General features: G+C 46.4%; 1 protein-coding gene across 1 annotated transcript in view; it reads left to right on the top strand.

Moving 5' to 3' along the window:
• Positions 1-27806, top strand: part of LOC140427719 (bromodomain and WD repeat-containing protein 3-like) — a 236332-nt gene that overhangs the window by 105063 nt on the left and 103463 nt on the right. Inside the window, exons 20-23 of the mRNA XM_072513258.1 lie at positions 9939-10032; positions 14205-14348; positions 20471-20538; positions 26620-26800. Of these exons, the coding sequence (XP_072369359.1) occupies positions 9939-10032; positions 14205-14348; positions 20471-20538; positions 26620-26800 (487 nt within the window). The remainder of the gene's footprint in view (positions 1-9938; positions 10033-14204; positions 14349-20470; positions 20539-26619; positions 26801-27806) is intronic.

Below are 27806 nucleotides of genomic sequence, written 5' to 3'. Positions count from 1 at the left end.
CGAGAGCAGGAGAAATTCCTAGAGCCATAGTGGTGAGATTCCTCCGTTTTAAGGACAAAGAGATGGTCCTTAGATGGGCAAAGAAAACTCGGAGCAGTAAGTGGGAGAACGCGGTGATCCGCGTATACCAAGACTGGAGTGCGGAGGTGGCGAGAAGGAGGGCGAGCTTTAATCGGGCCAAGGCGGTGCTTCACAAAAAGATGAAATTCGGAATGCTGCAACCGGCAAGACTGTGGGTCACATATCAAGGGAGGCACCACTACTTTGAGACGGCGGATGAGGCGTGGACTTTTATCGTGGAAGAAAAATTGGAATGAGCGGGTTATTAAAAAAAGAACGTTTGAAACAAAGTGGTGGGGCGAGTATGGGGGGCGAAGAAGGGGGGAAAGAGGAGTTTTATGTTATTAATCCTGCGATGTGGTAACCTTTCTCTCTCCCACAGGAGGTGGTGGGGGGAGGAAAGGAGGTGGAAGAGATGGGGCGTTGGCCATTGGGGGCGGGGCCAAGGGGGAAGCGCGGGCTCGGTTCCCGCGCTATGATGATCATGGCGGGAATAGGGAAGCAGGAAGGAGGGGGCGTCGCACGGTGCAAACCGAGGTCACGGGGGGAAGCCGAGGTCGGCCAGAGTTTGCTGACTTCTGGGAGCAACATGGGGGGTGTAACTACGCTAGTGGGGGATCTAGCGGGGGGGGGGGTTGGGAGGGGGGAATTATTGGGCTGCTGCTGCTGGGGAGAGGGGGGAGCGGGTATGTGGTGGGATGGGCGGGGGGGCACCGCTTGGGGGGGACACAGCTGCGTGGGAACCGGGTGAGGAGCTGGAAAAAGGGGATGGCTAATCGACAAGGGGGGGGGTAAAAAGCCCCCCCAACCCGGCTGATCACGTGGAACGTGAGAGGGCTGAACGGGCCGATAAAGAGGGCACGGGTACACGCACACCTTAAAAAACTTAAGGCAGACGTGGTTATGTTACAGGAAACGCACTTGAAACTGATAGACCAGGTGAGACTACGCAAAGGTTGGGTGGGGCAGGTGTTCCATTCGGGGCTAGATGCGAAAAACAGGGGGGTGGCTATATTAGTGGGTAAGCGGGTAATGTTTGAGGCAAAGACTATAGTGGCGGATAGCGGGGGCAGATATGTGATGGTGAGTGGCAAACTACAGGGGGAGACGGTGGTTTTGGTAAACGTATATGCCCCGAACTGGGATGATGCCAATTTTATGAGGCGTATGCTAGGATGCATCCCGGACCTAGAGGTGGGAAAGTTGGTAATGGGGGTAGATTTCAATACGGTGTTGGAACCAGGGCTGGACAGGTCGAAGTCCAGGACTGGAAGGAGGCCGGCAGCAGCCAAGGTGCTTAAAGATTTTATGGAGCAGATGGGAGGAGTAGACCCGTGGAGATTTAGCAGACCTAGGAGTAAGGAGTTTTCATTTTTCTGCTATGTCCACAAAGTCTATTCGCGAATAGACTTTTTTGTTTTGGGAAGGGCGTTGATCCCGAAGGTGAGGGGAACGGAGTATACGGCTATAGCCATTTCGGATCACTCTCCACATTGGGTGGACTTAGAGATAGGGGAGGAAACAGAAGGGCGCCCACCCTGGAGAATGGACATGGGACTAATGGCAGATGAGGGGGTGTGTCTAAGGGTGAGGGGGTGCATTGAAAAGTACTTGGAACTCAATGACAATGGGGAGGTCCAGGTGGGAGTGGTCTGGGGGGCGCTGAAGGCAGTGGTTAGAGGGGAGCTGGTATCAATAAGGGCACATAAAGGAAAGCATGAGAGTAGGGAACGGGAGCGGTTGCTGCAAGAACTTCTGAGGGTGGACAGGCAATATGCGGAGGCACCGGAGGAGGAACTGTACAGGGAAAGGCAAAGGCTACACGTAGAATTTGACTTGCTGACAACGGGTACTGCAGAGGCACAGTGGAGGAAGGCACAGGGTGTACAGTACGAATATGGGGAGAAGGCGAGCAGGTTGCTGGCCCACCAATTGAGGAAAAGGGGAGCAGCGAGGGAAATAGGGGGAGTGAGGGATGAGGAAGGAGAGATGGAGCGGGGAGCGGAGAGAGTGAATGGAGTGTTCAAGGCATTTTATAAAAAAATTATACGAAGCTCAACCCCCGGATGGGAGGGAGAGAATGATGGGCTTTCTGGACCGGCTGGAATTTCCCAAGGTGGAGGAGCAGGAAAGGGCGGGACTGGGAGCACAGATTGAAATAGAGGAAGTAGTGAAAGGAATTAGGAGCATGCAGGCGGGGAAGGCTCCGGGACCGGATGGATTCCCAGTTGAATTTTACAGGAAATACGTGGACTTGCTCGCCCCGCTACTGATGAGGACCTTTAATGAGGCAAAGGAAAGGGGACAGCTGCCCCCGACTATGTCTGAGGCAACGATATCGCTTCTCCTAAAGAAGGAAAAGGACCCGCTGCAATGCAGGTCCTATAGACCTATTTCCCTCCTAAATGAGGATAGAGGATTGTGTCCCGAGGGTGGTCCATGAGGACCAAACTGGGTTTGTGAAGGGGAGACAGCTGAATACCAATATACGGAGGCTGCTAGGGGTAATAATGATGCCCCCACCAGAGGGGGAAGCGGAGATAGTGGTGGCGATGGATGCCAAGAAAGCATTTGATAGAGTGGAGTGGCATTATTTGTGGGAGGTGCTGAGGAGATTTGGTTTTGGAGATGAGTATGTTGGATGGGTGCAGCTGTTGTATAGGGCCCCAGTGGCGAGTGTGGTCACGAATGGACGGGGATCTGCATACTTTCGGCGCCATAGAGGGACAAGGCAGGGATGCCCTCTGTCCCCATTACTGTTTGCACTGGCGATTGAGCCCCTGGCAATAGCATTGAGGGGTTCCAAGAAGTGGAGGGGAGTACTTAAAGGAGGAGAAGAACACCGGGTATCTCTGTATGCGGATGATTTGTTGTTATATGTAGCGGACCCGGCGGAGGGGATGCCAGAGATAATGCGGACACTTCGGGAGTTTGGAGAATTCTCAGGATATAAACTGAACATGGGGAAAAGTGAGATGTTTGTGGTGCATCCAGGGGAGCAGAGCAGAGAAATATAGGACTTTCCGCTGAGGAAGGTAACAAGGGACTTTCGTTACTTGGGGATCCAGATAGCCAAGAATTGGGGTACATTGCATCGGTTAAATTTAACGTGATTGGTGGAACAAATGGAGGAGGACTTCAAGAGATGGGACATGGTATCCCTGTCACTGGCAGGGAGGGTGCAGGCAGTTAAAATGGTAGTCCTCCCGAGATTCTTCTTTGTGTTTCAGTGCCTCCCGGTGGTGATCACGAAGGCTTTTTTCAAAAGGATCGAAAAGAGTATCATGAGTTTTGTGTGGGTCGGGAAGACCCCGAGTGTGAGGAAGGGATTCTTACAGCGTAGTAGGGATAGGGGGGGGCTGGCACTACCGAGCCTAAGTGAGTACTACTGGGCCGCCAATATCTCAATGGTGAGTAAGTGGATGGGGGAAGAGGAGGGAGCGGCGTGGAAGAGATTGGAGAGGGCGTCCTGTAGGGGACTAGCCTACAAGCTATGGTGACGGCCCCATTGCCGTTCTCACCGAAGAAATACACCACAAGCCCGGTGGTGGTGGCGACTTTGAAAATTTGGGGACAGTGGAGACGGCATAGGGGAAAGACGGGAGCCTTGGTGGGGTCCCCGATAAGAAACAACCATAGGTTTGCCCCGGGGAGAATGGATGGGGGATTTGGAATATGGCAAAGAGCAGGAGTGACGCAACTGAAAGATCTGTTTGTGGATGGGAAGTTCGCAAGTCTGGGAGCGCAGACCGAGAAATATGGGTTGCCCCAAGGGAATGCATTCCGGTATATGCAACTGAGGGCTTTTGCGAGGCAGCAGGTGAGGGAATTCCCGCAGCTCCCGACGCATGAGGTGCAGGACAGAGTAATCTCAAAGACATGGGTGGGGGACGGTAAGGTGTCAGATATATAGGGAAATGAGGGACGAGGGGGAGATTATGGTAGATGAGCTGAAAGGGAAATGGGAAGAAGAGCTGGGGGAGGAGATTGAGGAGGGGCTGTGCGCGGATGCCCTAAGTAGGGTAAACTCATCGTCCTCGTGTGCCAGGCTAAGCCTGATTCAATTTAAGGTGTTACACAGGGCGCATATGACTGGAGCACGGCTCAGTAAATTTTCTGGGGTAGAGGATAGGTGTGCGAGATGCTCGAGAAGCCCAGCGAATCACACCCACATGTTCTGGTCATGTCCGGCACTACAGGGGTTCTGGGTGGGGGTGACAAAGGTGCTTTCGAAAGTAGTGGGGGTCCAGGTCGAACCAAGCTGGGGGTTGGCTATATTTGGGGTCGCACAAGAGCCGGGAGTGCAGGAGGCGAGAGAGGCCGATTTTTTGGCCTTTGCGTCCCTAGTAGCCCGGCGCAGGATACTGTTGATGTGGAAGGAAGCCAAGCCCCCGGGGGTGGAGACCTGGATAAATGACATGGCAGGGTTTATAAAGCTGGAACGGATTAAGTTCGTCCTAAGGGGATCGGCTCAAGGGTTCACCAGGCGGTGGCAACCGTTCGTCGAATACCTCACAGAAAGATAGAGGGAATGGAAAAGAAGAAGGCAGCAGCAGCAGCCCGGGGGGGGGGGGGAGGAACCAGAAGGAGTCTCAGGGTTATTAATATATATGTATAATATGTATAGGTCGTTGCTATAAATAATTGTATATTGGATTGTTAAACCATATTTTTGGAGAGTGTTTATCTGAGACAAGGCAGTTGCCATTTAGTTTTAGTTTTCGTTTTTGTTATATATTATTTATTCTTTGTTTATAAAACAGGTCATTGTTATTTATACTGTTATATTATTGTGTAAAGGATAAACAATGTACTGTGATGGTTGACCAAAAATTTTCAATAAAATATTCTTTAAAAAAAAAATGAATAAAATGTCACAGAGTTTTCGTGACCACTGGAGTCTGGTTTGCAGCTAAGCAGTATAAATGATTACAACTGAGACAGAAAATGCTGGAAATGCTCCGCAGGTTAGGCAGCATCCATAGAGAGTGAATCTAAGTTAATACTTAAGGTTGAATGACCTTTCATCAGAACTTCATCCAGTTCAGCTATGCAGAGCATTGCGATCAGTAATCTATAATAATAACAATCTTTATTGTCACAAGTAGGCTTACATTAACATTGCAATCAAGTTACTGTGAAAAGCCGTTCGCCGCCACATTCTGGCGCCTGTTTGGGTACACAGGGAGAATTCAGAATGTCCAATTCACCTAACAAGCACATCTTTCGGGAATTGTGGAAGGAACCTGGAGCACCCGGAGGAAACCCATGCAGACGGGGAGAACGTGCAGACTCCGCACAGACAGTGATCCAAGCCGGAAATCAAACCTGGGGCCCTGGTGCTGTGAAGCTGCAGTACTAACCATTGTGCTACGGTGCCGCCCCCACGCAGGATATGTCAGGAATCGCTCAATCTCTGGAAGGATGTAGTGGATATAATCAATTGACAGAAAAGACTCAAGGAGCTGAATAACCTGTGCTAAAGGTAACTTGGAGTGAGCATCATGCTACAGTTGTCTTCTATTACTGAGACATAATGCAAATGTTTCTATAACTGCAGTTGGAGTTATCATAAACCAATGAAAATGTTCAGATGAAAATGTTCTGACTGACATCCACTTGTGTTTCAAGAGTATCTGGTGTCATATTTGTGCTAACTAATAGTTTAACACGCTATTGCATGGAGTTGATAGTTAACTTCAAGTGTGGTTGCTAAAGAACATATCAAAGATCTATGAGGTCACAGAGCTAGAAATCTGACCTGTTATTCACCTGTAATAAATGTAATCGTAAACATTTTTCTTTCCATTCTTAATGTTATCCTGAATGGTCTCTAATTCTCTTTGCTTCTTTGTTGCATTCAAATCTAAGTAACCCACTTCTCCCGAGTGTCTTTTGTGGTTACTCAAGATGAGCAGCAATTCTGCACTCATTGTTTTATGTGCTATGATGGTGCTAATTTTTCATTTCAACCCTGCAGTCACAAATCGATTCATGAAAGATGTTGAAATGTTCCTTTTCAGCTAGAGAGTTTGGTTTGACCATCGACATAAGGAGAACAAATATCATGATCCAGGATGTTGCCATACTACCATCTCCGCATTGGCAATGTGGCACTTGAGGCTGTTGATGGGTTCACACATCTAGGTTCAACAATCGTGAGTAATCTGTCACTTGATGCAGAAATCAACATGGATGCTGCTCAGCCAACAACATCTGCACTGACTTTACCATGCTCAACAGCTGGCTGACAACCGTACACCCAAAAAATATCTGTATGGTGAACTTGCCACTGGATGTTCATATCTGTGCTACAAGGGCATCTGCAAGCAATATATGAAGATGGCGGACATCAACACTGACAACTGGGGAACAGTCATTGACGGCTGTGACTTCTGGAGGTTAACTGTTTGGAGGGACATTGGAAACGGAAAGCTCAGCTGGCCAAGAAGGCAGCCAAGATAAAACAGGCCAGCAAATGTTCCACATTCTCAGCCCACTATCTTGCTTGGCAGCAAAAGTGGCCAAGTCTGCCATGTCAGAGTGGAGCTTTTGAGCCACACCAGATGATGTTTGACAGGGAGTTGACCAGCATGGCCCAAATTGTTGTCTCATGAGGTGGAATGCTGCAAATGTTCCTGCTGCTAACCCATTTACAATGAATGGACTAAAGTGGCATGAAATAACCCAAATCATAAAATCTAGGTATAAAAATAATAGGGCAGGATATTATTCTAAAAAGAGAGTCGTTCTGTTTTGTTGTTTTTCACCCTCTACTGGGCAATTGAGACTGCAGCACAGGATTTAAGAATAGGTTTCATAGTTGCTGGAAGTACTTACTCAAGGCACTGGCATGAGGAGAGTGGGAATACAAAGCAGAAAATGAAGAAATTGGACAGCTTTTTTGGGTCGGTCTTCACAGTGGAAGACACAAATAACATGCCAGTGACTGATGGAAATGAGGCTATGACAGGTGAGGACCTTGCGAAGATTGTTGTCACTCAGGAGGTAGTGATGGGGAAGCTAATGGGGGCTAAAGGTAGACAAGTCTCCTGGCCCTGATGGAATGCATCCCAGAGTGCTAAAAGAGATGGCTAGGGAAATTGCAAATGCACTAGTGATAATTTACCAAAATTCATTAGACTCTGGGTTGGTCCTGGTAGATTGTAAATTAGCAAACGTGACACCACTGTTTAAAAAAGGAGGTAGGCAGAAAGCGGGTAATTATAGGACAGTTAGCTTAACTTTGGTAGTAGAGAAGATGCTGGAATCTATCATCAAGGAAGAGATAGCAAGGCATCTGGATGGAAATTGTCCCATTGGGCAGACGCAGCATGGGTTCATAAAGGGCAGGTCGTACCGAACTAATTTAGTGGAATTTTTTGAGGACATTACCAGTGCGGTATATAATGGGGAGCCAATGGATGTGGTATATCTGGATTTCCAGAAAGCCTTTGACAAGGTGCCACACAAAAGGTTGCTGCATAAGATAAAGATGCATGGCATTAAGGGTAAAGTAGTAGCATGAATCGAGGATTGGTTAATTAATAGAAAGCAAAGAGTGGGGTTAATGGGTGTTTCTCTGGTTGGCAATCAGTAGCTAGTGGTGTCCCTCAGGGATCAGTGTTGGGCCCACAATTGTTCACAATTTACATAGATGATTTGGAGTTGGGGACCAAGTGCAATGTGTCCAAGTTTGCAGACGACACTAAGATGAGTGGTAAAGCAAAAAGTGCAGAGGATACCGGAAGTCTGCAGAGAGATTTGGATAGGTTAAGTGAATGGGCTGGGTCTGGCAGATGGAATACAATGTTGACAAATATGAGGTTCTCCATTTTAGTAGGAATAACAGCAAAAGGGATTATTATTTAAATATTAAATATTAAAACATACTGCTGTGCAGAGACCTGGGTGTGCTAGTGCATGAGTCGCAAAAAGTTGGTTTACAGGTGCAACAGGTGATTTAAGAAGGCAAATAGAATTTTGTCCTTCATTGCTAGAGGGATGGAGTTTAAGACTAGGGAGGTTATGCTGCAATTGTATAAGGTGTTAGTGAGGAGTATTGTGTTCAGTTTTGGCCTCCTTACTTGAGAAAGGACGTGCTGGCACTGGAGGGTGTGCAGAGGAGATTCACTAGGTTAATCCCAGAGCTGAAGGGGTTGGATTAAGAGGAGAGGTTGAGTAGACTGGGACTGTACTCGTTGGAATTCAGAAGGATGCGGGGGGATCTTATAAAAACAATTAAAATTATGAAGCGAATAGATCGGATAGATGCGGGCAGATTGTTTCCACTGGCGGGTGAAAGCAGAACTAGAGGGCATAGCCTCCAAATAAGGGGAAGTAGATTTAGGACTGAGCTTAGGAGGAACTTCTTCACCCAAAGGTTTGTGAATCTGTGGAATTCCTTGCCCACTGAAGCAGTTGAGGCTCCTTCATTAAATGTTTTTAAGATTAAGATATAGATAGTTTTTTGAAGGATAAAGGGATTAAGGGTTATGGTGTTTTTGCCGGAAAGTGGAGCTGAGTCCACAAAAGATCAGCTATGATCTCATCGAATGGTAGAGCAGGCTCGAGGGGCCAGATGGCCTACTCCTGCGCCTAGTTCTTATGCTTTTAAGTTGCATTTGTATATCTCCTTTCATGTTGGGGCAGTCTACAGGACTTGCGGCCAATAATTATATTTGTAAGTGTAAACATTATTGTAATGTAGGAAACACAGCAGTCAGTTTGTGCACAGCATGATCCCACAACCAAGTGACAATAAGATCTGTTTTTCGTGATGAAGGTTGAAAGATGGATGTTGACCAAGGCACGGGGTCGAATTCCTCTGCTCTTCATCAAAATAGTACCATGAAATCTTTCATGGTTACGTGAGAGGGCAGACGAGACTTCTTGTTACGATCTCTGTAGAGACTGATAACTTTTTAAAAAGCGATTTGATCTTACAATTATTAGCTGAAATAAATACCCAACAAGATTTCACATTTTAAAACATTTACTGTAAGATCTGATGAAACCAAAAACTATTGATTAAACATTATTTCTTTCTGTAGGCTACTTACACTTAAAAAAATGACATTCCCCTTGTATGCTTATAATTAGTCTTTTTTGTAAACAATCCAGAATTTACTCCCAGCTTTAAATTAGTTCCTGTATCCTCGTTTCATGGAGTAGTAATTTCAGGTGATTGTTCCCAAACACTTTCCTCAGTTTATGGAGTTCCTCCCCTACCAGCATGTAAGGTCTTTTCTGATGATTCTTCTGCCCTCTGGCTATACCAGGATTAATCTCCCAGCATCCTTAGCTGCATCTCTTTGACTCTTGTGTCCAGCTGTGGTTGCTTGCAAAGCAAAGTAATCTCTTCTCGCTGCTGACTCCACAGAACTCCTGCTATCTCTCTGTAAAATGCATAGATCTGTAGATAAGCCTGACGTCAAAAATGGCTTTCGTTGCCCTATTCCCCATGGACATGTTGGGTGAAATTGGGCACTGTCTTTGGAGTGGTTCCCATGGCACTATTTTGAAGTAGAGCAAGGTATTTTTCCCATAGTCCTAACCAATAATTATTCTTCAATCAATATCACTTTGGAAAAAAAAAAATCTAGTTCTTAACGCTACTTTTTTGGGAGCTTGCTGTGCACAAATTGTCTGCTGCATTTCCAATCTTACAGCAGGAGCTGCACTTCAGAAGTAATTAATTGGCTGTAGCATGCTTTGAGACATCCTGTAATTATGAAACGTGCTATTGAAGTTCAAGTCTTTTTCTTAATTTCTTTCTCGGCCCCCTTCAGCCCCACGTATTCCAAATGAAGGGGATGATTGAGGTTTCCTTTGAACCTTTTTGACTGATGAAGATCATGTATTTGTTTTTTATTCAGGCTGCAGGAAGATTTTAGGCTTGCCAAAAGCGAAGAGGAAATTGCCTTGTATGCAAGGGAGAAGAAAAGACGGCCAATGCACTCTGCACAAAGGGTGAGTGGTTTAACTGGAATATTACTCTAAATGAAGTGAAGAGCTGCTGAGCTCTGAGCTCATGTTGTTGATGGGCCCCATTGTTCACTTCCCACTAAACTACTACTTACCCAGCTTCCACTCCTGGTCCCCATGGGTGATGGTTGCAAACTTAAAGTTGTGAGGACACGAAAGCTGAAGGAGAGAGAGCAGTTAATAACTATTTAATAGAAGGAGGGAATGATGTGTTTCTTGGATCAGCTGGAATTCCCTAAGGTGGAGGAGCAGGAGAGGGTGGGACTGGGAGCACAGATTGAGATGGAGGAGGTGGTAAAAGGGATTGGGAGCATGCAGGCGGGGAAGGCCCCGGGACTGGATGGATTCCTGGTGGAATTTTATAGGAAATATATGGACCTACTGGCCCCGCTTTTGACGAGAACCTTTAATGAGGCTAGGGAAAGGGGGCAGCTGTCCCCCGACTGTCAGAGGCAACGATATCGCTCCTTTTGAAGAAGGAAAAAGACCCACTGCAGTGTGGGTCCTACAGGCCCATTTCCCTTTTAAATGTAGATGCTAAGCTCCTGGCCAAGGTGATGGCGACAAGGATAGAGGACTGTGTCCCGGGGGTGGTCCACGAGGATCAAACTGGGTTCGTTAAGGGGAGACCGCTGAACACGAACATACAGAGGTTGCTAGGGGTAATGATGATGCCCCACCAGAGGGGGAGGAGGAGATAGTGGTGGCGATGGACGCCGAGAAAGCATTCGACAGAGTGGAGTGGGATTATCTGTGGGAGGTGCTGAGGAGATTTGGTTTTGGAGAAGGGTTTATTGGATGGGTACAGCTGCTGTATAGGGCCCCGGTGGCGAGCGTGGTCACGAACAGACAGAGGTCTGACTACTTCTGTCTTCATAGAGGGACGAGGCAGGGGTGTCCCCTGTCTCCGTTACTGTTTGCATTGGCGATTGAGCCCCTGGCCATAGCACTGAGGGGCTCCAGGAAGTGGAGGGAAGTACTCAGGGGAGGAGAAGAACACCGGGTATCCTTGTATGCAGATGATTTATTGCTGTATGTTGCGGACCCAGTGGAGGGGATGCCTGAGATAATGCAGACACTCTGGGAGTTTGGGGAATTTTCGGGGTCCAAATTGAATATGGGGAAGAGTGAGGTGTTTGTGGTGCATCCGGGGGAGCAGAGCAGGGGAATAGATGACTTACCGCTGAGAAAGGTAACAAGAGATTTCCGGTACTTAGGGATTCAGAATGCCAGGAGTTGGGGAACCTTACATAGGCTTAATTTAACAAGATTGGTGGAACAGATGGAGGAGGATTTTAAGAGATGGGACATGGTGGCCCTGTCACTGGTGGGTAGGGTGCAGGCGGTCAAAATGGTAGTCCTCCCGAGATTCCTCTTTGTGTTTCAGTGCCTTCCGGTGATGGTCACGAAGCCTTTTTTCAGGAGAATTGAGAAAAGTGTCATGAGTTTTGTGTGGGCTGGGAAGACCCCGAGAGTGAGGAGGGGGTTCTTGCAGCGTAGCAGGGATAGGAGGGGGCTGGCACTACCGAGCCTAAGTGAATACTACTGGGCCGTCAATATCTCAATGGTGTGTAAGTGGATGGGAGAAGGGGAGGGAGCGGCGTGGAAGAGATTGGAGATGGCGTCCTGCAAAGGAACCAGCCTACAAGCAATGGTGACGGCGCCGTTGCCGTTCTCCCCGAAGAAATACACCACAAGTCCAGTGGTGGTGGCAACACTAAAAATTTGGGGGCAGTGGAGACGACATAGGGGAAGGACGGGAGCCTCGGTGCGGTCCCCGATAAGAAATAACCATAGGTTTGTCCCGGGGAAAATGGATGGGGGATTTGGAGCATGGCAGAGAGCTGGGGTTGTGCAACTGAGAGATCTGTTCGTAGACGGGACGTTTGCGAGTCTGGGAGCGCTGACGGAAAATTATGGGTTGCCCCAAGGGAATGAATTTCGATACATGCAACTGAGGGCTTTTGCGAGGCAGCAGGTGAGGGAATTCCCGCAGCTCCCGACGCAGGAGGTTCAGGATAGAGTGATCTCAGGGACATGGGTGGGGGATGGTAGGGTGTCGGATATATACAGGGAAATGAGGGACGAGGGGGAGATCATGGTGGATGAGCTGAAGGGGAAATGGGAAGAAGAGCTGGGGGAAGAGATTGAGGAGGGGCTGTGGGCTGATGCCCTACGTAGGGTAAACTCGTCGTCCTCGTGCGCCAGGCTAAGCCTGATACAATTCAAGGTTTTGCACAGGGCGCATATGACCGGAACAAGGCTCAGTAAATTTTTTGGGGTAGAGGATAGGTGTGGGAGATGCTTGAGAAGCCCAGCAAACCACACCCACATGTTTTGGTCATGTCCGGCACTGCAGGGGTTCTGGGTGGGGGTGGCAAAGGTGCTTTCGAAGGTGGTGGGGGTCCGGGTCGAGCCAGGCTGGGGGTTGGCTATATTCGGGATTGCAGAAGAGCCGGGAGTGCAGGAGGCGAAAGAGGCTGATGTCTTGGCCTTTGCGTCCCTAGTAGCCCGGCGAAGGATATTGCTTATGTGGAAGGAAGCCAAACCCCCAGGCGTGGAGACCTTGATAAATGACATGGCAGGGTTTATAAAACTAGAACGGATAAAGTTCGCACTAAGGGGTTCGGCTCAAGGGTTCACCAGGAGGTGGCAACCGTTCATTGACTACCTCGCAGAACGATAAAGGAAATGGGAAGGTAACAGCATCAACCCAGGGGGTGGGTGGGGGGGGGGGGTGGGGGGCGGGCTCGGGTGGGTCCTCGGGTGTTTATGTATAGATATTTGTACTAGGTTATGTATAATGGATTGTTTGATTTTATTTTTGGAGAGTTATCATATTTGTGTTCTGGCAGTTGCCATTTAGTTTATATATTTATTTATTTGTTAAAATGGCCACTGTTATTTATATTGTTTTATTGTTGTAAAAAGGAAAACCTATATTGTTTAGTTTGGCCGAAAAATTTGAATAAAATATATATTAAAAAAAAAAAACTATTTAATAGCTACATTACACAACCTCCTGTTTCTTGTATTTGCTATTAAACGGGACTTTGCTTCATCGGGGCCTCCGCTTGCCAGTGCAGGAAGATAAAATGGCACCCCAATCTCTATACCCCCACCGCTGCCTCCGGACCCCCCCCCCCCTCCACACACACTGATGAGGGAGTCATCAATCCCACTGCACCATCCCTCATAAGGGCAGGGCACCCCGCCTGATCCTTGGTACGAGCAAAATGTCACCTGGGCATCCCGGCAGTGCGAGAGTGGCACCCAGGTGGCACTGCCAGGGTGCCTGGTTGACATGGAGGTTGCCAGGATACCAGCTTGCCCAGCGCCTGACCACCCAGGTGCCCCTGCTCGCCCAGGGGACCCCCCCCCCCCCCCAAAAGTTGGTGGAGGCCAGTGCTAAACAGTGCTCGCTCCGGGTCTCCTGAGAGGATTAGACCCCGCGCCTTGGGAACTCATTGGGAACTCCGGCGTCAGCAAATTCACGTGAGCCTGGCTGCACTCTTAAATATGCAAATGTATGCCCTGCCCACATTACTATGCCTCGCAAGAACTCATTAGATCTCTCATGGCATGATGAGGCCAGTAACATCTCGTGAGAGGCCTCGTGAGATTTACTGGCCTCGTCGAGTCCCGAGTCAGGCATGGTGAGGCTGTTAGATTGCGGCGTTATGTCTATTTTCTGATTAGTTTTCAATATTAAAATCTGATTATCAGACGGATTTAATTTTGGTATAGTTAGTCCATTTTGCCTATTTACGTAAAGTTGTCATTCAGTGTTCTTGCCTTGTGTATTTTTTTTGAGTTCGCCCCTCAATCTACTTTCTAGTTAATTATTAAAGTGTGAATAATAATTGATCACTTTTCATTTCCATGCATCATACCATTGCTTTCCTGTTACTTTTCTGATTTTTCAGCTGTTTGTGTCAGCTCCATTTGTTGCTGCTCTGCTCCCTTTGCTACTCTGCGCTCTTTAAATATCCTTTCCTGACACCTCGTGATGCTCTGCTCTGTTACCAGTACGCTCTGCTTTTTTGAAATATTTTACCGTACCTTTGTGTGCGATGCTCTACTACTCCTGTCTTCATGTATCTGCCACAAGGCAGTTGTATGGTTTTGTTATTTTTTTTTTTGTATCTTCATTTTAGAATGACTTCTTGGACTCATCTGAACACACAAAACGAAAAATGAGGGCACAGCGTCGTGAGCTGCACAAATATCGAACTCGCGCTGCTGTTGAAGAATTAGCTCAATTTTTCCATGAAGAAGCAGAAGAGGTTAGCTCTGAAGAGGTTAGTGACAGGAGTCATTTTTTGCATCCTAGATCCAGCGATCTCATTTAATTTGTGTAGTTGACAGCATAAAGAAACAGTTTAATTATGTAAATAGTTGGAAAACTTGATTTATACTAAATTCTGGAAGATTATATTAAGAATTAAGAAACAACATTAGAAGATGAATATAAAATGTAAGCTCTGAAATACTTTTGAGTGCTCAGTAATATATATTTGAATGCATATTTGACTTGTCCAAAATATTTGCATCACAATTTCTGTCATTTAAAAATCGCACAGTTGTTTCAAATTAGGCAGAAAAAAATCAGACACAAAAGTATGCTGCTGTTTTGTCAGTGGCTGTTTGGGAGTGACGAAAGTGAGGATATTTATCACATGGGAATCCATAGGATTATGGCACAGAAACGGGCCATTTGGTCCAACCAATCCTTGCTATCATTTATGTTACACTTTTAGTCTGCCTTATCTTTTCTCATTTAAGTTTATCAGTGTAACGCTCTATCTTCTTCTCCCTTCATTTGCTTGTTTCCTTAAATGCATCTATAATTTGCTTCAACCATTCACAGTGGTAGCAAGTTACACATTCCCAGCATCCTTTGGATAGTTTTTTTTCTGAATTTCCTATTGGATTGGTTACTTTCTTCTATCCATGGCATGTAGTTATGCTCTTTCCCATAAGTGGAAGCATTTTCTGTGTATCAACTCTAGCAAAACCTTTCACAGTTTTAAGTATCTTATTGGGTCACTTCTCAGTCTTTTGAGCAACCCAGCCTGTTCACACCTTTCTGATATGTATGCCCTTGTATTTCTGATATCATCCTTGTTAATATTCTCAAGCCTTTCCAACGCCGCTATACCCTTTTTATAATGAGGCGACCAGAATTGCATGCAGTCATCTGTGGCCTAACCAAGGCTCAAAGCATGTTTAACATAACTTCCCTTCCTTACTTTTCAATTAGTTCCTCTAAAAATAGTACTTAGTTTTCTTTTTCTGATGGTCTTGCTAACCTGTGGTGCAAACTTTGGTGTATTTGTAGTCTGAGATCATTTTATCTCGCCTATAGCCGCAACTTCCAAGTAATAATTGACCTGATTCATGTGATCGTTTGTGTTGGCCTTCATTTGCATAGTATTTGCCCGTTCTGCAAGTTTATTAATGTTCTCCTGGAAGTTGTTGGAATCCTCAGCATTGACCATCACCCCAATTTGGTGTCATTCACAAATTTATAAATTTGTGTTTTTAATGTAAATTGTGGCCAGGAATGGACCCAGCATTGATCCTTGTGGAATACTACTATCCACCTCCACCACTGTGCATAGCTACCCCTTAATCCCATTCTGCGTTTTGTCTTGAAGACAACCAACAATCCATTCTGCCATTTGTCCCTTGACTCCTCATTCTCTAACTTCATTAATCTATTTTATATGTATTTATATATATTGTGTGTCTATTATTTAGACTAGTAAGCTAGGTTGTTTAAAACCCTGGATCAATTTTTTGTCAAAACATGGGAATTTTGTAGAAAACGAATGAATCTATAGTTGAGATATTAGCATCCTGTAATTAGATCAGTAAATATAAAAGTTTGCTAGTTTGAAAACTGCTACTTTGAACATAGCTGAGAAACTACTTTAGAGCATAGATCATAGAATTTATAGTGCAGAAGGAGGCCATTCGGCCCATCGAGTCTGCACCGGCTCTTGGAAAGAGCAACCTATCCAAGGTCCACACCTCCACCCTATCCCCATAACCCAGTAACGCCACCCAACACTAAGGGCAATTTTGGACACTAAGGGCAATTTATCATGGCCAATCCACCTAACCTGCACATCTTTGGACTGTGGGAGGAAACCGGAGCTCCCGGAGGAAACCCACGCACAAACTGGGAGGATGTGCAGACTCCGCACAGACAGTGACCCAAGCCGGAATCGAACCTGGGACCCTGGAGCTGTGAAGCAATTGTGCTATCCACAATGCTACCGTGCTGCCCGTTCTTAAGAGTTCTTATTTGCATTCCCCTATCTCTTGTTCAAGACCGTAAAAATCTCTGTGCCCTTGTTCTTGTACCGTCAGCAAATGGAAAAAAATTTCCACTGTTAATTTTATCCAAGAATATTATAATTCTATGCACCTCTGTCTGATCTCCACTCGCAGTCTCCTTCGCCCCAAGGAGAGCAAGTCTAGCTTTTCTAACCTCATCCTGTAGCTAAAATCCCCATACCTGAAATCATTCTGGTAATTTTTCTCTGCATCCTCTCAAGGACCTTCAGATATTTCCTGAAAGATTGTCAGAACTGGATGTAATACTCTAGTTGTGGCTTAACCAGAGTTTTTTTTAAAGATTCAGCAAAACTTCCTTACTCTTGTACTCAATGTCTCCATGAAGCCCAAAATCCCATATGCTTTGCTAACCACACTAGGAAATAGAGAGAGTGCAGGACCGACATGCTCATGTAAAGGTGAAGGGTGGGAGCAACAAGTCTAGAGCACCTTGGATGTCGAGGTGTATTCGGGTTTGGATAAGGGAAAATAAAGGGGGGCTTATGGCAGATACCAAGGGCTCAAAGCAGCAGATGCACTAGAGGAGGATCGGACGTGCAAGGGAGTTGCTTACAAAAAGAATTTTGGAGAGCGAAGAGGGGGCATGGACACTGGCAGGTAAAATAAAGGTAAATTCAAAGGTGTTTTATATGTATATTAAGGGCATGAGGATGACCAGGGGAAGGGTAGGGCCCATTGGTGACCAATATGGCAATCTGTTTGTGGAATCCATGTCATAGGTGAGGTTTTCAATGAATACTTTTCATCTGTGGTCACTCTGGAGAAGGACAATGTGGGACTGTGATGACTTCGAGCAAATTAACATTGAGAGGCAGTAGGTATTAATAGTTTTAGCGGGCTTAAAAATGGATACATCCCCATGACCAGATGAGATGTATCCCAGGCTGCTGTGGGAGGCAAGGGAGAAGATTGCATAAACTCAAGACAATTTTCAAATCTTCTCTGGTCACAGGAGAGGTGCCAGAGGACTGGAGGACAGTTAATGTGGCACCATTATTCAAGAACGGTGGTGGGGATAAACCAGGAAATTACAGGCCAGTTTGTCTAACCTCAGTGGAATGGAAACTATTCTGAAGGACAGAATTAATCTCCACTTGGGGAGGCAAGAATTGGTCAAGGATAGTCTGCATGGCTTTGTCAGGGGGAGATCATGTCTAACAAATTATATTGAATTTGTTGGGGAGGTGATTAGGTGTGTAAATGAGGGTAGTGCAATTGATGTAGTCCACAGGGACTTCAATAAGGCTTTTGACAAGGTATTTGCATGGGAAACTAGTCAAGAAGGTAAGAGCCCATGGGATCCTGGGCAATTTGACAAATTAGAATCAAAGTTGGCTTGGTGCAGGAGATAGAGGATGATGGTTGAAGGTTGTTTTTGTGACTGGAAGACTGTGGCGAGTGATGTTACGCAGGGATCGGTGCTGGGTCCCTTGTTGTTTGTCGTGTACATTCATGATCTGGACGTGAATGTCGGAGGTGTGATCAGTATGTTCGCAGATGACACACAAATTGGTGTGCTAATTAGTGAGGAGGAAAGCCGTAGATCATAGAACGATATAGATGGGCTGGTTAGACGTGCAGAACAGTGGCAACTGGAATTTTACCCTGAAAAGTGTGAGGTAATGCATTTTGGAAGGACTAACCGGGCAAGGGAATACACAATGAATGGTAGGACCCTAGGAAGTACAAAGGACCAGAGGGACTTTATAGAATTTACAGTGCAGAAGGAGGCCATTCGGCCCATCGAGTCTGCACCGGCTCTTGGAAAGAGGACCCTACCCAAGGTCAACACCTCCACCCTATCCCCATAACCCAGTAACCCCACCCAACACTAAGGGCAATTTATCATGGCCAATCCACCTAACCTGCACATTTTTGGACTGTGGGAGGAAACCGGAGCACCCGGAGGAAACCCACCCCCACATGAGGAGGATGTGCAGACTCCGCACAGACAGTGCCCAAGCCGGAATCGAACCTGGGACCCTGGGCTGTGAAGCAATTGTGCTATCCACAATGCTACCGTGCTGCCCCTTGGGATGCATGTCCATAAATTCCTAAGACAACAGGACGTGTAGATGAGGTGCTTAAGAAGGCAAATGAAAGGCTTTTGTGGGGACGAAGTGCTGAATAGTCGCATGAAAGGTGGCTATCTAGAAACTTCAACCTGGATTAAAGTAGATCGGTGCTTGGTGGCTGGTGTGGAAAAGATGGACTGAAGGACCTCTTTCTGAGCTGTAAAACTCTATGAACTCCGTATGTCCCAATTTTGTTAAAATCAAAGTTGACATCGACCCTCCTATGCCATAAACCTTAAAACTGTTAAACTAGCCTTTTATATGGTACCTTGTCAAATGCTTTCTTAAAAAAAACGTATAGACAACTTCCATCGTATTCCCTTCATTAACCTCCTGTGTTGCTTCAACAAAAAAATATTAAATTTGTGATTTCCTTGCCTTAAGTTGCAGAAAAAGATCAAGTCCTTGGAGGAGGTTGGGCGGCATGGTGGTGCAGTGGTAGCATTGCTGCCTCAAGTCACCAAGGACCCGGGTTCAATCCCGGCCCTGGGTCACGGTCCGTGTGGAGTTTGCACATCTCCCCGTGTCTGCGTGGGTATCGTCCCCACAATCCAAAGATGTGCAGGGTAGGTGGATTGGCCATGCTAAACTACCTAATAATTTTTAAAAAAAAGAGGTAGAGTAGTGAATGTGTTGAATGATGAAAGGCAACATGACATATTTTTCCTCCTGGAATAATTCGTTTTGGCTGCATAAAGCATGAGACAATGCAATAGAAAGTCTCAAGTCTTAGTTCACATCCATCCTGTGCATTTAGAATGATCCATAAGGAGGCCATTCGGTTCATCGTGTCTGAACAGACCCTTCAAAAGAAAACTTTGTCCACCCCGCCGTATCCCTGTAACTTAACCTGCACATTCCTGGGCACTAAGGAGTGATTTATCATGGCCAATCCACCTAACCCGCACATCTTTGGACTGTGGGAGGAAACTGGAGCACCCGGAGGAAACCCGCGTAGACACTGGGAGAGCATACATACTCTGCACAGACAGTGACCCAAGGCTGGAATCGAACACTGGTCCCTGGCACTGTGAGGCAGCAGTGCTTGCCACCATGCTGCCCATTTCTAACTTTCCACAAACTCACCAATCACCCACACAGAATTGGTAAACAGTAAGTAGGTTTGATTTATTTGAAGACTACAACTAATATGTACATGTTAAAGGATAGCTTAACCAACATCTATTTTAGGGATTCCGCAGCTACCACTAGTCATAGCAACAACTGCAACCATAACAGCACTAACTGACTTGGTCACATGGTGCTTTACATTCTGGTTCCTCTGACTTCATGTGGATATTTTCTTCATGTGTCGTGTGCCTGTGATCCTCTGATTTGAGTTCATACGATTGGTTGTCATCCCATTGGATTTGATTAGGGTAACAGATTTTCAAAGATCTGATGAGGACAAAGGCGTAACAGTCATTAAATAAACCAGTGGAGCTGCTTATGATATTTTTAGGTATGAGGAGGGAAAGTTGGGTCTGTTACAACTTGGCACTTCATTTGGAGATCATCGTAGAATCTCGACAGTGCAGAAGGAGGCCATTCGGTCCATCGAGTCTGAACAGACCCTTCGAAAGACCACTCTACTTAGGCTCAATTCCCCATCCTATTCTGTAACCCCACCCTAAGGGGCAATTCAGCATAACCAATCCACCTAGCCTGCACATCTTTGGATTGTGGGAGGAAACCGGAGCACCCGGAGGAAACCCACACAGACACGGGGAGAACTTACAAACTCCACACTGACAGTTACCCAAGGTTGGAATCGAACCTGGGTCCCTGGCGCTGTGAGGCAGCAATGTTAACCACTGTGTCACATGCTGACAATGCGAAATACACTGCTTTATTTCTTCCCTGCATAGTCTCTCATTTCGCATGGGAGACTATGCAGGGAAGAAATTAAGCAGTGTATTTCATTTGTACAAATTTATAGGCAAATAATGAAACAATACTTAGATGTGTCTCTTTATATATAGGAAAGTAATTCAGCAGAGGGCAGTGGAGGATCTTCAGAGGAATGGCAGAGTGAATCTAACAGCTCAAGGTAATATGGCAAGCAATTGACTATACATTTTAATTCATGGGTATTTGAGCTGTAATGTGCAGACTTTGTTTTAAGCTGCATTTACCTTTCTCAGCGTAAAAGTAGACTGGTATTGAATACTATTCAAACATTGTCTCAAAGCTTTCAAGATTGGCACTTGGAATCATGAGGGCCCTGCAATATTGCCACCAAGAAAAATATAGTGTAAAACTTCTTCATCCTGGTTACTTGTGTATATGTACTGCTTTTTGTGAGCATTTGGTGCAGCCACAACAATTTGCGTTTATATTGCGCATTTAATGTAGAAGAACTTCTCCATGTGCTTCAACAGGTGTGTTATTAAAATATGCACTAAGCCACCGATAGAGATGTTAAGACATGACCAAATGTTTAGTTTGAGATAACTTCCAAGGATTGTCTTAAAGGAGGGTAGGAACTGGAGAAGATGAGGGAGGAAGTTCCAGAGCTTAGGACCTAGACAGCTGAAGGCAAAGCCGCCAATGGCACAGCGATGAAAATTGGGGATGCATAACAAGGTAGGAGTGGTGTAGTGCAGAGATCTCAAAGCGTTATAGTGCTGGATAAGGTTAGTGAGGGGCAAGGCCATGGAGATATTTGAAAACCAGGATGAGAATTTAAAATTTAAGTGCTGCCAGGATGGGAGACTGTGTACATCACTGAGCACATGGGTGATGGATTTGGTACAAATTAAGATATCAGCAGCAGTGGTTTGGATGAACCCCAGTTTATGGAGGAAGGAAGATGGGAGGATGGCTAGGAGAATGGTACTGTAATTCTTGGTTTGTTGCATGTGAAAATATTGCTTTATCTTGGGTTCTGCTGTCATGCCCATGTAATGCGCTATTCTGCTGGGTCAAACTAACAAATATTTCAGTATTTTGTGTCCAGTTAAAAATGTTTTGGATCTACAGTTTTACTAACTGAGAAAAATTAGGGTTTTTAGATGTGTGAATTGGGCATAAAGGTTGATGAACACTTTTAAATATTGGTTATTTTAAAGTAGTCACGGTATGTAGGATTTTACAATAAGTTACTTGCATAATATTGTCCCTTCTTGTGCCTTGGGATATTAGTCTGGTGGCTTCCTCTGAACCTCTTCCAGAATCTCTATATCAACCACCATGAGAGGATATTAAAGCTGAACACAACTTTCTGTGGGACCTAATTAAGGCCTTGTACTAGGGCACCATTGTACTGTTAGTTGTATATTGTGCTCTGTTGGTTATATCTTAATATCATATTTGCTCTCACTTCAGTCTCTTGGCCTGAGTAATAAACCTTTCGAGAATTGAACACCATAACAAAACATAAAGATTTTCATGTATGTAGTGCCTTTCATGATCACAGGATGTCCCAAAATGCATAATAGCCATTGAAGTACTTTTGAAGTGTGATCACTGTGGTAATGCAAGAAACGTGGCATTGAACTTGCACACACAAAAACTCCCACAAATGGAGACCTGATAGTGACCAGCAAATCTGTTTTTTGTGATGTTGATTGAGAGAGAAATTTTGACTAGGACGTGGAACAACTCCCTTGATCTTCAAAATATTGCCATGCGATTTTGTCATAGAATCTCAGAAATATTATGGCGCAAAAGAAAGCCATTTGGCCATCATATCTGCACTGGCTCTCCAAATGAGCATTATGGCTTCATGCCATTCCCCAGACTTTTTCCCCATACCCCTGCACAATTTTTCGATTTAAATAATGAAATGAAATGAAATGAAAACCGCTTATTGTCACAAGTAGGCTTCAAATGAAGTTACTGTGAAAATAATCATCAAATGCTCACTTGAATGCCTCAATTGGGGCACTTTATGTCCACCTAGGAGGACAGATGTGGCCTCGGTTTAAGGTCTCATCACAAAAGCAGCAAATTTTTATTCCTTTTTGCAGATTTTAGTTTATAGTCTACATGATATGTACATGCTTGACATTACCCTTGCCTACATTTGTCAACATTAAATGTGGCACCCATTCCCATATCTCTAGATCTGCTTTTGAATTTTACTTCTTGAGGGGTTCTGATATTGGCACATATGAGAACTTGTGGGTACTACTTCATTCAGATCACAGATCGAGAAGACTGTGTTTGTCAGGCATGTGAAAGACAGCTTGATTTGTCATGCAAACCTTATTCTTAAAAAGATGTGCATCCTGCACATAAGTGTTCCACATAAGTGACCCTCATTCTTTTTTTTTTTTTTGAAAAATAATTTATTTAGGCAGTTATATTATCAATTTTAACACAATGGACAACCCCAAAACCAGCCCACATGGCTTACATAAACAACAACCCAACAAAAATTCCCCACCAATCCTCCCCAACCTTGTCCACCTCCCCCTGCCTCCTTTTTAATCCGCCCGGGCCTGCGGACAGCTTAGTTCCTACGACAAACGGCTGCCACCTCCGGGCACACCCTTCCATCGAGCCTCAGGATGAACTTAATTTTCTCAAGCCCGAGAAACCCAGCCATGTCACTTGCCCAAACCCCCGACTTTGGGGGTTCCGAGTCCCTCCATTCTAGCAAGATCCGTCTCCGGGTTACCAGGGACGCAAAAGCCAAGACATAAGAACTGGGAGCAGGAGTAGGCCAACTGGCCCTTCGAGCCTGCTCCGCCATTCAATCAGATCATGGCTGATCTTATGTGGACTCAGCTCCACTTTCCAGCCTGAGCACCATAACCCTTTATTCCTTTATTCATCAACCTCTCTCGCCCCCTGGACTCCCGGGTCTTCTGACACATCAAAGATCGGCACCTCTGGACTCGGGACCACCTTTACTTTTCGAACCTCCGACATAACGTCGGCAAACCCCTGCCAGAATCACCCAAGCTTCGGACAGGCCCAAAACATATGGGCATGGTTCGCTGGCCCACCCGCATTCCACCCACACCTATCCTCCACCCTTTCAAAAAGCCTGCTCACCCACACACCCTGAAATCACCCCGTTCACCTTCCTAAAAAATGCCTTGGGAATGAAGATTGGGAGGCTCTGAAATACAAACAAGAACTTCGTAATTTCTACCGTCTGAACCCTTCCTGCCAATGACCATGGGAGCGCATCCCACCTCCTGAAATCCTCCTTCATTTCCTCTACCAACCGAGCCAAATTTGGCTTATGCAGCTGCCCTCACCTCCGCGCCATCTGAATACCCAAGTACCGAAAGTTCCTCCACCCCACCCACCCACCCAACACCACCTTGAATGGAATCTCCCTCAATGTCATCTCTTCTGCCCCCTCACCTGGATTGGAAAGACCTCACTCTTGTTCAATTTATACCCCAAAACTTACCAAATTCCTCCAAGGATCCCATAATCCCCCCAATACCTCCCAACGGGTCCGATATATACAACAACAAATTGTCCGCATAAAGCGAGACCCTATGTTCCATCCCCCCGGCACTATCCCCTGCCAGCCCCTCAACGCTTTCAACGCCATCGCCAGTGGCTCTATAGCCAAGGCAAAGAGCAATGGAGAGAGTGGGCATCCCTGTCTCGTCCCCGATGCAGTCTAAAATAGTCCGAGCTCACCCGGTTCGTCCACAAGCTCGCCACCGGTGCCTGGTACCTCAACCGACCCAGTCCACAAAACCCTATCCAAACCCAAACTGTCCCAGAATCACCATAGATAGTCCCACTCCACCCAATTTTCCGCCTTCTCCCTGTACCCCTGTATCGAGATAAACTCTCCCCTCACAACCGCCTTCAATGCCTCCCATAACGTGGCCGCCAAAACTTCTGCCGAAACCTCCCCTGTCGTTCGGCTCCACATACCTCCGAATGGCTGCCCTCTCCCTCTCACAAACCGCCTCATCTGGCAAAATCCCCACATCCAGCCTCCACTGCGGGTGCGGCACCTTCCCTTATTTACCCGCAAGTCCACCCAATGCGGAGCATGATCCGACAGAACAATCGCTGAATACTCCACATTGACCACCCCCACCAGCAGCGTCTGACCTAGCACAAAAAAGTCAATCCGTGAGTGCACCCTGTGCACATGTGAGAAGAACGAAAATTCCTTCACCCTCGGCCTCCCAAACCTCCCTGGACCCCCCCCCCCTCCCCCCCCCCCACCCAATGTGCTCTATAAACCCCCTCACCTCCTTCGCTACCGCCGACACCCTCCCTTATCTCTAACTCGACCGATCCAGCACTGTATTAAAATCCCCACCCAATATCAACCGGTGCGAGTCCAAATCGGGGATCTTACCCAGCACCCGCCTCATGAACTCCACAGCGTCCCAGTTCGGATCAAACTAATCCAAACACAAAGAAAAGAGCAACCCACCATCACCCACAAAGAAAAAACACAGTGCAATGGTCCCAAACAAAATACTAAGACAAATCCGAAGGAACAGAAAGCACGCATCTCCTCAAGTTCAGAGTCCTCCTTCTCCTGCCAGTTCATTTTCCCCAACAAATTCCATCACCAACTCCAGCGTCCCAAAGTACAGCTCACGACCCTTGTTGGTCACCCGCAGGCACGCCGGTACAGCATACCAGATTTCACCCCCTTCTTGAAGAGGGCCAGCTTTAACTTGTTAAAGCCCGCTCTGCTCTTGGCCAGCTCCACACCCAGGTCCTGATGCACATGCATCTCACTGCCCTCCCAGGTACAATGCGTTGTCTGCCTGGCCCACCTCAGGATCTGTTCCTTATCCAGGAACCGGTGCAGGCACACCACCATCACCCTCGGCGGCTCGTTCCCCTGCGGTTTCCTCATTAGTGCCCTATGCGCCCGGTCCACTTCAATGGTCATTCAAATGCCCTCTCTCCCAGCAACTTTTCGAATATCCGAGCCAGGTACGTGCCAGCGACCGCTCCCTCGCTGCCCTCCGGCAGCCCTACGATCCTCAACTTCTGCCTGCGGGACCGGTTCTTCCAAGTCCTCCACCTTCTCCTGCAGCCACCTCTGATTGTCCCACATCGACCTCAGCTCAGCCGCCATCGAGGTAAACTGCTCCTCGTGATCCCCCACAGTCTCCACCTTCTGGATCGCCTGACTCTGGGCCTCCAGCCTCGTTTCCAGGCGGCCGATCCCCGCCTTTATCAGGTCCGCCACCCTAGCCAGGTCTTCCAAATCCTCCTCCTTCCCCTGCTGAGTGAACCTCTCGTTCAGGAAGCCCACCAGCTTCTCCGTCGACCATTGAGAGGGTAGGGTCGGTGCCTGACTCTCTGCCATCTTCTCCTGTGTTGCTAGCACAACTCTAACTCACTCCAACTGCTTCTTTCTTTTTAGACCATTTCTGGTCCACAAATCCATCCACTGGTGGGACACTCTCTCCTTCTATCCCTCCTGCACCTTCTACCCCTCCTGCACCTTCTTCGACCAACACATCCATCCGTTAGCCGGGGAAAAGGGTCCAAAAATACCACCATGAGCGGGAGCCACCAAATAAATGTGCGACCAGACGTATCATGGCCGCCACCGGAAGTTCCACTGACCCTCTTTCTTAAAGGCATACTTTGGTGGTCTTATTGTAAAGTGATCGTATTCAGGTCAGAAAAGCCGATCAGAACAATGCAGGCCCTAAGGCTTTTTCAAGTATACGGTGTGACCATCTATCTGCAACAGGGGCTGTTTTAGCACAGTGGGCTAAGCAGCTGGCTTGTAAAGCAGAACAAGGCCAGCAGTGTGGGTTCAATTCCCATACCAGCCTCCCAAACAGGCGCCGGAATGTGGCGACTAGAGGCTTTTCACAATAACTTAATTTGAAGCCTACTTGTGACAATAAGCGATTTTCATTTTTAATTTCATTGTAACCACATTTCTATGTCCTTAAATATAGTACATGGTTTATCCAGAACACCGAACTGGTCTCTGTTCCGTTTGGAAGATGCATATTATTAAAGAAACAAGATATGATTAAGTGGTGGCCAGTCTATTTTTTAAGTTCTAGAGAAAAATTGTTGCATCACCATTCTATTTCAATTTCATAAAATAGAAAATAAAAAGAAATTAAAAATTACTCTTGTTTGTTTAAAAATATATTATTGGACATAACTTTCACTAATGTGAACGGAAATTAAATTGGCTCGTGCTTGGCTTTAGTGATTCTTCGAGTGAGTATTCAGATTGGACAGCAAATGCGGGAATTAATCTTCAGCCACCCAAGAGACCAACCAGACGGCGAGCCCCACGCATCGTGAGCAGCTCAGACGATGAACAAGATGATAAAGTTAAAGTACTATGGAATCAAAAGCTAAAGAAACCCAAAGGAAGGCCACGAAAGGTAATTTTAAGTGGGTCTTTCAAAACCAATCTCACCAGATAGATTAGAGACTTAATATACTTCATATTCTTATAATGAACCAGGCAAACAAGGTTAGAGTTCTGATTTTTGATTGAGATATTTCTTGGACCCCGCTGGCGTCGGGATTGCGGTTCAGGCCCCACGCTAGTGGGAGGATGCAAATGGATCATTAAGACCTCCTGTGCAATTGCTGCCAGGTCTGCTACGTCAAATAGCCTCTGACACTTGCTAAGATTTTGCATGACAAATAAACCAAAGATGGAACAAACTTTTGGGAGACTGCCAGCTGGAACTGAATTGTACCGTTTTCAGTTTCTAGCTGAACACTCCAAAGTTAACTCAACCGCGAAGGGAAGTGAATGGAAAGCACTTAATTAATCTATGTGTCTCTTTTTTTTTAGGGGCGGGCCTCTTTATTTTGTGCATCTTTGGGTGGAGGGGGGGGGGTCTATTTATTTATTTAGAGGGCATCTTGGGGGGAGCGGGGGTCTATTAGGGGTTCTCTGGTGTGGGTGTGACTTGCATTGTGGAAGGGGTGAGGGGGGGGGGGGGGGGGAGGTGGCCCTCCTGTGGACTTTGGGAGCAACTCCCTTAAAGACGGATCTCCTTGGCCCGCCATATTTGCCAGGACCAGTAGTAATTCTTGCCCACATGATTCCTGGCCCAGAGCACCAGAGAATCACACGGGCTCAGAGAATATGGTGCCTGGCCTTTCAGTGGATGCAAATGGGTAGCGGAATTACTGACGAGGCGGAGAATCCAGCATCTGGGAGAAAATGGATCTGTGCCTATGCTCCGGACCCAACTGGCGTCGAGATTGAGGTTCAGGCCCCACGCTAGTGGGAGGATGCATATGGATCATTAAGACCTCCTGTGCAATTGCTGCCAGGTCTGCTATGTGGTTCCAGCATCCTGTTTTTATTATGGTTTTACTATTCCTCATCAAATTTGCCAAGATTATCTCATCCTCTCATCTGAATGAGGC

Source organism: Scyliorhinus torazame, chromosome 8 (assembly GCF_047496885.1).
Source record: "Scyliorhinus torazame isolate Kashiwa2021f chromosome 8, sScyTor2.1, whole genome shotgun sequence".
Classification (NCBI taxonomy): Eukaryota; Metazoa; Chordata; class Chondrichthyes; order Carcharhiniformes; family Scyliorhinidae; genus Scyliorhinus; species Scyliorhinus torazame.
The sequence above is the reverse complement of the archived record's forward strand: the minus strand, read 5'-3'. Positions and strand labels throughout refer to the sequence as shown.